The following is a 12,070-nucleotide window of genomic DNA, read 5'->3' on the forward strand; positions in this document are numbered from 1 at the left end:
CTTCCTGACCCAGGGTTCGAACCTGGGTCTCCTGCATTATAGGCAGACACTTTACCATTTGAGCTACCAGGGAAGCCCGTGAAGAGGTAGAGAAAAAAGTTAGAAGCCCCTTCCCAACAATCAATCCTGAATTACCCAACATGCAGACCATGTATGTACTCTGGACACTCCAAAAACGGGGGCTCCAAATGTTTATGAAAAAATGTTATAATTGATATTTTAGAAGAAGCATTGGAAAAGTGGTCATGAGAAAATCAGAAACTTTTGGACTTGTTTATATTTATTTTGTTTAGTATTTTGTTAAATTTTATAGATCAGTTGGAGGAGAACAAATATATACAAATAATGCATGTATGTCAAGACTACATTCTACTCAAGATATATATGCATATGTACTTTTATATACTTCTCATTGTAAAGTTGTTTTTCATCTTAAAGTTTCACGTATTATTTAGTAAATGCTTCTATATTCTTACAGAGATATTATACTTATGTAATCATTGCATTCTATTCCATTGTACTAATAAACCACCTTGCTTGTTCATTTTTCAAATGTTAATATTTTCTAAATTTTCCACTGTTATTAAGTATTTATTTAGTATTTAAATAATTATTTACATTTCTACATAGAGCTATTTTCTTTTCCAAAAATAATTTTCTTCAGATAAATCACTGGAGTGATATTGTTATACTAAAACTTAGTAATATTCACATAACTGTTCTATGGTCAAATAGCTCACCCAAAGGATTTTAATATTCTCAAGGGTGGATTGTATGCATTCTGCATTTAGAGGTGATTTGGAGCATGATGAGCTGGGAACAGGTAAGGTTGGGAGCGGGTTGGAAACAGGAAGGAGGCAATTGTCATTATCCTGGCAAGAGATGTATTTCCCAACTAGAATGCTGACAGTGAGTATAGAGAAGGAAATGAATATAGTAAATATTCAGGAGGTAGATTTGACAGACTTGATGATGTAGGGAGGGAGGAATAAGGAAGACTTACTCCTGGTTTTTGCAACTTGAGAACTAGATGGAATAGAACAGTATTGGGAGAAAGGAGGATGCTACTATGGCCAGCACAGGGGCTAGTACAATGAAGGCAGTCAATAAATAGTTGAAAGAATGCTTCATGCATACATGAATGAGTGCTACAGACAATGAATCGATGTTACTATTTCCCCAGAGTCTCACAAGTATTTGATTGTATACCTCTAAGTTGACTTACTATTTATCTCTTCAATAGGATGCTTTTAAAATCAGGATTCATGAAAACAAACAAGTGAGAGAAATTAGGAAAGAAATTGTGAAAGGGAAGGCAATCCAAAGTCAATCCTCAGGACTTCAGAACAAGCAGATCTCCCTCTGCCTAAAATGAGTCACTTTTCATAGTCAACCTTATACCAGCTTATGTAAGCGCAGCTATTCCTTACAGAAATTTGGAGACTCTTGATCTCTGGCTATTGCGATAGTGGCTTCACTCCACTCAGCTTGTTCCGCAGTGAGGGCTGGGCAGACTGCTCCCTGGAGCTCTCTGCTCTGAGCTGCAGTTCTCCCTGAGGGCCCACTTATGGCTGCAGGAGCCTGGAGCTCAAGGGCTTTGCTGAGAGAATCCCCAGACAGCCTTGTCTCCAGCTGCACTTCAGGTACCATAAACCGTTGTTGTGTGATTGTGACTTGTGTTTATGTTTTTATATCAAACTTTGTCATTTTGGGTTCTGTATTTTTCTGTATCTGTCTTATAAGCCCTGGAGGGCACAAGCCATGATTTCTATTTCCTTTGTAATTCCCCAAGAGTCAGGTAATGTTTAGCAAAAAGTGAGGACTAAGCAACTACTGATGATTGCCTAATTGGATTAAATTGAAGGAAAGCGATGGTTTTTAATGGTCAATAAAAGGTACCACATATCTAGTCTTAGGAAACAAAATATTTATTGAAATGGTATGTAGATAAATTATCACCGGCATAAAACTGTTAGTGGAGTTTTCAACATGGGTTCTTTTTACTCTTAAAATGAAGTGAGGCTTTGCAAGTCCATTGTCCCATAGGAAAATATTATCTTTTTCTTTTCAGATAAAGTTCTTTAAAAAAGTAAATCACTTTTGAAATGGTCTTTTATACGTCTCCAGCCTATGATCAAAACAAAAATATTAAAAAGATATAGTTATCTCCATTAAAAAAGAATAATTAAATAAGAATGATTTAGAGGTAATGAAATACTTAGGCATTTGAATTCCTAAAGTCTGCTCCTGTTATATTAGTATATACTCAACTATTTTTAAAATAATTTAAAAAATCACCAAGACAGAATTATGTGTGATCATTAAAATGCAAAATATCACAATGAATTTATTATATATTTAGGAAATAAGCTAAAATATTATCTCATCAAATAAACAAATTTATAATAACTCTGTGTTCAGTAACTTGGGAATACAGTCCAAAGTGAGTTTTAATTGCCATTCAGGGCTAAATATCCTTAAAGAAAGACTTAAAATTAATAAATACAGTAAGAGAAAAGGAGAAGAAAATTTCAGGAAAGTTTCTGAAACTTTGTGGGTTAACAGAATGAACAGCAAAGGGCAAAATGACTCAGCGTTGTTCTATTTCAACGTGATGTTCTACTCTGACCTGTTTGGCTCCCCCCAGATGTTGCTGCTGTCCTCCGATGCCGAGTCTGTTCAATGGGATTATCTTCATGGTGGTCTTCTTCATGGAATACCACCGGGATTTCCAAGTGGCCCAAATAATGCCATTATCATAACCATTAGGAGTAGATGTTTTTGAGTAAGTGCCACCTGAAACAAATCATAGATCTGCAAATCACCACTCCTGAATCTCCTCTGCTCAGCAAGTCCATGGAGAGCTGTCTATTGTGGAGTCCACTGTCGTTCACAGCAGATTTATAGTGCTATTACTAACTGAAAGTATCTGTAGAGGCTCAGAGTCTTGATTTACAATCAACATAAACTTATTATTAAACAATAATCTGTATTGTGTTTTCTGGTCATACTCATAATTTAAATGTATTCACTGCTAACAGGGCTAGAGCCCCGCACTTCCCTAATTGGTCTCTCTCCCTAAGCTAAGTCATGTTAGGTTCTGCTATTATGGACCCTCTTCCTGAATACATGTTAGTATGGCAGTCATAATTCCTCATCGGTTGGTTTCAGGTCACCTGAAATCATAATTTTACTGGAAAATATTGGGCTTCCCAGGTGACACAGTGGTAAAGATCCCACCTGCCAATGCAGAAGACGTAAGAGATTTGGGATTGTTCTCTGCATCAGGAAGATCCCCTGGAGGAGGGCATGGCAACCCACTCCAGTATTCTTGCCTGGGAAGCTTCCTTGAGAACTTTTTCTAATTACATGGTTTGTTGGTGCAAAGATAACTTAGGTTTCAAAAATATGTTGTGAAAACCAAAAGGTAAATGTGTGTAGTTTTAAGAGGATTCCAAGTCACCTCTTGGCTAGGACAGTGCCCTGAGAAGGTAAGATTGCTCATTTTAATGGATGAGGACTTCCCCATGCATACCTGTTGGGGAATTCCAATAGTTTGTCAGTAAGTAAAACCAGCGCTCAGAACTACTCCAGCCTTAGAGCAACCTATAGCTTGCCCTCCCCCTGTGCTAAAATAAGTATCTATACTCTTCAGACTGGATTCTTCTCAAACTTTCACGGACCTGTAAACTCACCAATATATCCCTGCCCTTCACTTAATTCCTCTAGACACTGCTCACTGATTCTATCTGACACACAGCTCATGGGAAGCTGAGCCAGGCTACTGTGTTAACAGCATAGACATGGCAATGTTAGTCCATGCAGATAATATATAGGGTAAGACTAGAGGAGACACCATAACCCAAAGTATCAACCTTGATGGAAGCATCATGAATTTCACTGCAGAGTTTGCAGCAGGTGGATTTCCTGTAGAGGGCCAATTTCAGGTATAAGCCTGAATCCACTTCTAATTGGATTAAAATAAAGAACTATGTAGCAAGCTCCCAATATCTTTACAAATTATTTCTTACTTATACTTATTTACTTTTATAAAAATATAGATCATACACAAATTCATGTATTAAGAAAAGAAAGCCTTACCTTGATAATAAACTCCATTGAGGTGGCCAGCATGACATTTGTTCATCCACCAGCCAGATCCATCCTGTTCAGCACAGTTGCCATCATACTTGTCATTGTCATTGTCCCAGGTACTGAACTGCATGCCATTATGGGATGTGAAAAACTTGTCACTAGAATCATCGCCAAAATCATAGCCATCAAATGCATCTCCAGCCTCTCCACCAATGAAGTAAGCATATGTCAGGCGGTATTTGTCATTTTCACCCGTCACCTTGAATGAAGCATAGTCTGCAGTGCTACAAAGAAGGGAATAGAGATCTTAGACCCTGAGCCTTATAAGTCATCTCAGAAGTTCCTTCTTTCATAGGGCAATTGTTAGGAATTTTAAACTTTGCTTCACAAGTCTGGAATGTGTTCACCGAACAAAATTTTTCACAAATCTGGCATGGGACAAGAGGTGTGGGGGACAGTCTCAACGTCATCAGCACCACCCAGGATGGGTCTAGAAGCTTTCGGGACATCCAAGGAAAAACTAAAACCTTCAGCTATCCTGAATGCTTTTTGCCTATAGTATCCTATATCTAACCCAGATATATGGATGAACCTAATTTCACATTTTCCACTTTTATCTCAGCATGCAGCATGTACACACAGTTCTCATAAACCACATTCATTATCTGAAAGTGAGTAACCATTAATTAATGCAGCAAGCTGAAAGGAGCTATAGTTCTACCAGTCACTCATACCATCTAAAGGGTGAAGTCCCTTTAGGGTTTTTTCTTTCTGAAGGAAGTGTGGGAATGGCAAGAAGAGTTTCCTCGAGCATCACATAAAAGAAGTGATTCCTGTGTGGCCCACAAAACATGAACTATAGTGTCAGAGAGAGATTCTCCCCTGGGAGATGATTGTAAATGAAAGCCAGAATTCTATGGAGTGCAGGAAAGAATGGGCCTTGGTACATAAACAGAGATTTCCAGAAAACATTGAGCCTTCCTGATCTCCAGGACTTAGGAAATGGGAGATGTTCTCATAGGAGAATGTCTACTGACTATGGTATTATACTTTCTGCTTAAAAATTTTAAAAGTAAAAATGCACATTTGGGCACAGACTATATTTTATCATGTCATAGACATAACAAGAGGGTTGGATATTGTTTTCAATTTCAATGAGGTATACAACATTTAAAGTGCCCAGACAGCTCTGTGCATAGAAGGAACTCTAGCTTGCCAAAGGTGCCAGCTGATTTCATTTTAAGGTAGCTCCTGGATTTGATTGACTGGATTTGATTCCCAGTCATTAAACACTGGGAAATCTGAAAAAGCTAGATTATGTTCCATCCAGGATACCAGCTAAGAAGGTGGGCTATAAGAGGTAAACTCCCTGAGTTTAAATCCAATGGATGCAATCTTGGAAAAGTTAATCTGTAAAATGGAATTAATAATAATTCCTGCCTCATGAGCTATTTGGATTTAAGTTATAATTTCATGTGCAATGTGTGGTACATAAATGCTCAGGAAATATTAGCTATTGTTTTGTATGATTCCAGGGTAAGTGGATTATACCAAAACACTCGGATCCTGCCTGAATGGGACCTAGCGCCTTGGACTGCCCAAGAGCCAAGCTGACTTCTGGGGAACATAGTTGAATGTGCTCTTCACATCTGTCAGACTGTTTTCCCCATTATTCTGCTGAGAGCTAGAAAGTGCATACTCCAGGGTGTCTCTACAACAAAAGCTAGAAGCCCTTCTTGATAGTACCTGGTTCTGCCATTCCAGTCCTCCAACTGTATTCTTAATACATATGGGATGGTAGACTGTGTGCTTATCAAATGAATCTTCTCATTTCCCAGCCAAAATTCTGTGTTTCCAGTAGGAGACAGATGTCCAAACCCTTCTCTATATTGAATCCAGTTTTTCTTGAAATCCAAACTGCCGTCAAGCCTCTAATTACACAATTGCACAGGCAAAAGGAGAGAATGTATTATCAGTGCACATAAGGAAAACATTATAGCCATTTTGTCCAAAACATGGAGGCTATGATTTCATCACTTACCAAGTGACCCTGGGCTAGCTGCCTAAGTTTGCTCACCTGTCTGTTAAATAGGAATAACGATGCTTACTTCTCAGGATTGTTTCAGGGATTACACCAGAGAATGTAAAAGTACTTAGAAGAGGGCCTGGCACATGATAAATTGTAATCTGGTAGTAGTTTTAAAAAGACTTCTAGAGGACTTCAGAACATCAGCTTGGTGTTGCTGATTCTTGTACTGATGGTGGAAAGGTCAGCCTATTGCTCAACCTGTGTCTACTAGCTAAGCTCCCATCACTCACTTGCTGTGAGTGCCCCCTGCAGCCTTGGCTGTAACAATGGTCAAAGGTAAACAGAATGCAAGAGGATTTGCAGTAGATGCCTGGGGCTCGCAAAGGCTACAAAGGGGCCTGGTCGTGGAACAGCCTGACCACGTCGGCTGGGGGACACCATCTTCTTGCGATGGGCAGCCCTAGGTCTTGGTGTAAATGTCGAGAGGTCCCTCAGTCACTATGAGATTGTGATCATGTGCCATCAGGAATCTACCCCAGCAGCGCCAGCAGAATAGGGAACCTATCTCAGTACAGAGTGAAACCAGACTGTATCCTGGCTCTGTTACTTATGAGCCATGTGACCTTGGGCAAGTTGTTTACCTCTTGAGCCTAAGTTTCCTTCTCTGTAAACAGGAATAAGCAGGCCAAAACCACCACAAAGGAAAGTTGTGAGTGTTTTTGAATCAATGCCTACAAGGTGCTTGGAAAAGTATCTGGCCTATGGCAGAACAATCAGGCGTCTACTAAATACACAGGGTGAGGAAAAAATACCTTCTGAAACACAGTCCATCCATTTCCAGACCCATCAATTTCACAGTAGACTAAGAACTGCTGCTTAGCCTTCAGAGGTTTGATGAAGTAAAGTCCACTCTCTCTGGCCCCCTTATTGGCAATGTCTTGGCAATCTAAAAGAAGAAATTTTTATGGTGGTTTGAAATCCAGGTAAGATTGTGTCAGCCTTGAAAATGAAAATTTTAACAAGTCAGAAGCTACTTATTTCCTGAGAAGTATTTTCTTACTTCTCAATCATTATTCATTTCAAAGTAAATTTTCAGCTACTCAAGAAAAGTGTAAGCAATTAGATGTTATATTTAATGGCTAGACACTGTCCAATGTATTTGTATACATTCTAACAATGCAATCTCCTTTACTTTTTATATCCGCTCTGATGAACTTAATCTCAATATAAACCTTTCACTTACCTCTCCCAGTTACATCATGTATTTTCACTGTATCTTGACAAGGCTCTTGACACTTTGCTTCAAGCTGGACCACTTTTAGTTTTAGGTTAATGATTTTTTGATTATTTGAGTTATATATTTCCTGCAAAAATCTACAAGCAAAATAATAAGATAACAGATTATTCTCTTCAGTTGAATGATGTTGTATATTCTTTTAAAAATACCACCTTATTTTCTCAAGAATTATTTCCTGACAAATTACTCCATTCTTGGAAAAAGTTTAAAATGATATTAATAAATTGAGGTGAATTAAAATTCTAAGCTTTTTGGAAAACAAAATAACAAAGTCCTTGCCAATAAACCATATCACTGTAAGTGGTCATTCTGATTTTCGTTTCTGCATAAAAGGCAACAGATAATAAAGTACACAAGTGATGAGCCTGATTAAGACAACCTGGTGATTGTTCTTAGGACGATAATCTTAGGGAAGGAAAAGCTCTGTTTAGAAATTCACACATGCTGAAGCATTATTCCTTTTCACTTGTGGATTTAACTGAAGATCTATTTATGGACTTCAGTCTATAGCTTAGATGGGAAAAGTATCTGGGGTATTATCTTACATAAAATAAAACAGCGGACAGTTTCCCGTTCTTCTTAATGTTTCTGTTTACACAACTTCAGAAAAAAGCTGGGGAAAGTGAAAAATCCTGCTTTTGTTGTTTCTCACAGGACGACTTGTCCATATTCAGAAATGACAGAAAACTATTATGCACATCGGCTGTTGTCTCTGAGGTTCTGGATAGACAAACTATTTGACCACTTTTTTCTCTACTGCACCTTGGACATTTTCTGCACTATAGTCTTCTTCAGTCTCAACGATGAGCAATAATAATGCAAATCATAATGCTAATAATAATGACAATAACAATAATAATAGTATCCCTCTGATACCAAAAAGGGCATAAATCCGTTCTGGGCCACTTCTCCTCAGCCACCATTTATCTCAATTTCTTATGCTATTTTTAGAACAATTTAGGATAAAAATTGAGGAAGAAACTAAAATTGTGTCTGAGACCCAATGTTCAGAAAGTCTACAAGTTCCTGGGAAGTTGTTAACGGAGACATTTTACTTTCAAGAGAAGGGAGGACAATACATAATCGCAGGTTCCACGCGCCAGGTAGCTTTACCATGTTTGTCACACAAACTTGTCTCTTAAGGCAAGTTTTTTTTCTGCTCTACCTTTCAATATCATTTACCAATATCATTCCTATGTCTCTGCTCACAAATTCCTTGCCACCCATTTGTTGACATTTTTATAAAAAGAATTTTATTTTCAACACTCAGATTCCCATCAGCTTGAATTTATGTTGTAAGGCAAATGGGAGTGAGGACAAAGATTTTGGTAAATACAGTCATAAGGCATTTGAAGATATGTAAAACATCTTTCTCCCACATGATTATTAGAAAGTGACTACAATCCAATACAACTCATATTGCCTACTTCTATCCCTTTCAAAATGGTCAGGCATCACACCAATTAGATACTACAGCTAGAAAAAGATAAAAAGATTACTTCTACCAAAGCTTGGCATATTGAATAAACCCCAGCTCAGTCTTGGAAAGCAAACTAAAACAAAATGTGCGTACCGAATTGTTGATTCATGTGTTGCTATCATTGTTTCATATTTCATAATTTCTTCCATCATTCTCTTGGAATTCTTGGTAGCACTCTCTATGTGACCTGTAATACGGGATCAGAGATATAAAAATACATAAGCAAACAGAACCACTAAAATAACAGCAGAAGAACTTCATAGATGACTTTCTCAGTCAGTGGCAGTTAGATTCTCACTTGGCTTTGATGGTTCATCAGGGTTATAGCTGATTTGGATTGCTTTGACCAGCTCTTTGGCTTCTGATGTTTTGTTCTCAACCTGATATAAGTCGCTTTCCAAACGGTATAGATCCTTTTCTACACTGGTTTGGTAATTAGACAGGAAATCTGCAACTCCACAGGTAGTTGGGCAATAACTACCCTGAAAATACAACAATAGTGTGATTTAAAATCCTGATAAAAAGCTACATGAGATCTATTAATAAAAATAGGTAAAACCTAGACTATGTTTTTAAAAAGTCTAAACTGCCAAATGATATTTGCTAAAGAATCTCTTATAAGGAATAAAAATTCCTCTGCCCAAGTCCAGTTCAAACACAGAGAGAAACATAAAAGCGACTTACGAATCTTTCATCTAAGATGCAGCAGTTGTCTCGGGTAGCAACATACTAGAGGAGGAAAATACAGAAATTTCACTTGCTTATCGGATATTTTCTTATTTTTAAGCTTTCCGTTTAAAACAAATACGTTTTGTAAACAGCACACTTACTGCCAGACATGCTGAAGAAAGCAATGAAAGAATGTAGAAGTAGAAGATTACACTCGGCGGGTGCGAGGACCAGCTCATGGCGTCGGCGGGCCCGGGGCTCCGAGCCTGGAAGGTCAGAACTGTGACTCTTGGGGCTCCAAGTGTCCCTGTATTTAAGCTGCAAGGACGGTAGGACCGCCAGTGGCTGAAGCTGATCACGGGGCCTTCTTACCAGAAGGGCGGAACGTCTTTCCCGTCTCTTCCTCATCCTGGCCCCGGACCAATGTTCAGTCAGGTTCCCAGATTCTGCACACGGGTCTAAGCTCCTCCTTGCTGGCCCAGCTCAATGCTCCTCCAGGGAAGCCAACTCTTCTGCAAAGGCTAGTGAAGCATTGACCGTCGCTAGGAGGAGGGAGGGGGCCCGGGAGGCTGCGTGATGCAACCACTTCCAGGACAGACAGAGCAAACACACCCACCGCTGACCTCGGCCAGAACAAACTGCCCCTGCCTTCAGATGGAGCCTGGTACCATAACCCAAATACCCCGAGTTACCGCAAGTCAATTCTGAGACGGGGGGATAAAGTAACACCAGTATTTTTAACCTGTGCCAATGGCAGGTGGAAACTTCGCCTTCCACCAGGTCTCAGTAAGTCACTATTACCAGGAATGAATGCCTGACCCACTGCTTTGGCCATTTTCCTTTTTCAAAAATTGAAATATGATTAATATATAGCATTATGTTAGTTTCAACTGTACAAAATAATAATTTGATATTTCTATATATTACAAAATGATCATCACATTATAGTTAGCATCAGTCAGCACACATAGTTTCAAAAAACTTTTTTTTCTTGCGATGAGAACTTTTAAGACCTACCGTCTTAGCAACTTTCAAATACGCAGTACAGTACTCTTAACCATAATCACCATGCTGTACATTACATCCCCAGGACTTACTTTATAGCTTCAAGTCTGCATCTTTTGACACCCTTCACTCAGCTGTTGATTATTTTTGTAGACTCTCTGTTTGCAGTGGGCTTTTTTTCCTTTCCAGATGGTAGCCTGAGGACACATGCCCCCTTTATTTATTTTATTTTGTTAACCATTTAAACATTTTTATTTATTTATTGGCTGCTCTGGGTGTTTCCTCTAGTTACAGTGAGCGGGGGCTACTCTTTAGCTGTGAAGCACAGGCTTCCCATTTGGGTGGCTTCTCTTGGGGAGCGCAGGCTCTAGGCCACAAAGGCATCAGTGGTTTCGGTGCATGAGTTTGGTAGCTGCAGCTCCCGGGCTCTAGAGCACAGGCTCAGTAGTTGTGGAGCACAGGCTTAGCTGCTCCGAAGCATGTGGGATCTTCCTGGACCAAGGATAGAACCTATGTCTCCTTCACTGGCAGGTGGATTCTTTACCACCGATCACCAGGGAAGCCCATTTTTTTTTTTTTTGAAGTACAATTTACAATGTTGTGTTAGTTTCAGGTGTACAGCAAAGTGATTCAGTTTTATATGTATATATATATCTATATATACACACACACATATATATAATTTAAAAATAATTTGAAAATGTATCTATATGTACGTATGCATGTTCAGATTCTTTTCCATTATAGGTTGATATAAGATATTTAATATATCTCCCTGTCCTATACTATAAACCTTTGTTAGTTACCTATTTTATAAATAGTAGTGTGTATATATTAGTCCCAAACTCCTAATTTATGTCTCCCCCTCCTCCATCCCCTTTAGAAACCATAAATTTGTTTTCTATGTTTGTGAATCTATTTTTGTTTTGTAGATAAGTTCATTTGTATCATTTTTTAGATTCTGCAGACAAGTGATATCATATGATATGTGTCTTTCAAACTTACTTCACTTAGTATAATAATCTCTAGACATTATTTCATTTTTTATGGCTGAATAGTATTCCACTGTGTACATACACCACATCTTCTTTATCCATTCACCTGTGGATGGACAGTTTGATTGTTCTCATTATAAATAGTGCTGCTGTGAATACAGGGGTGCATGCGTCTTTTTGTATTGTGGTTTTCTCCAAATATATGCCCAAGGCTGGCATATATTTACAGTCCCACCAACAGTGCAGTGAGCTTTTGAGCTCAGCCCCTCCCTTTGTCTAGAAGTATCAGCTGGTGTAGCACCATACCTGCTGCAGACGGGAAACAAGTCAGGAGCCTATTTTGTTTTTCCTGAGGTTCCATCTAGTTACTTCAGAGCAAAGCCTGGCTACAGGAGGCAGGGGCTAGAAAAATCCATGTCCCATATATTGACTAGGAGCATAACTGGAGGAAAGGGGGCAAAAACTAGGCAGGAGCTGTCCTTTCCACTCCAACCCTCAAG

The 12,070-nt window shown here is 38.8% G+C and overlaps 1 protein-coding gene and 1 non-coding gene across 2 annotated transcripts; both read right to left on the reverse strand.

Annotated features, from left to right (window-relative positions):
- Positions 1-73, reverse strand: TRNAY-AUA (transfer RNA tyrosine (anticodon AUA)). Its single transcript has one exon. It is a non-coding gene; the product is annotated as a tRNA-Tyr (tRNA).
- Positions 74-1,907: 1,834 nt separating this feature from the next.
- Positions 1,908-9,859, reverse strand: FGG (fibrinogen gamma chain). The gene is made up of 10 exons (XM_081543244.1): positions 9,732-9,859; positions 9,586-9,630; positions 9,200-9,383; positions 8,995-9,088; positions 7,368-7,498; positions 6,937-7,070; positions 5,842-6,026; positions 4,102-4,379; positions 2,630-2,796; positions 1,908-2,128 (listed from the first exon to the last, which is right to left on the reverse strand). Exons 1-10 carry the CDS (start codon positions 9,807-9,809, stop codon positions 2,114-2,116), a joined length of 1,311 nt encoding a protein of 436 aa, XP_081399370.1. The 5' UTR covers positions 9,810-9,859; the 3' UTR covers positions 1,908-2,113.
- Between the last annotated feature and the right edge of the window lie 2,211 nt (positions 9,860-12,070).

The sequence above is a fragment of the Giraffa tippelskirchi genome, chromosome 11 (assembly GCF_054371585.1).
Source record: "Giraffa tippelskirchi isolate mGirTip1 chromosome 11, T2T-mGirTip1v1.2.pri, whole genome shotgun sequence".
Lineage (NCBI taxonomy): Eukaryota > Metazoa > Chordata > Mammalia > Artiodactyla > Giraffidae > Giraffa > Giraffa tippelskirchi.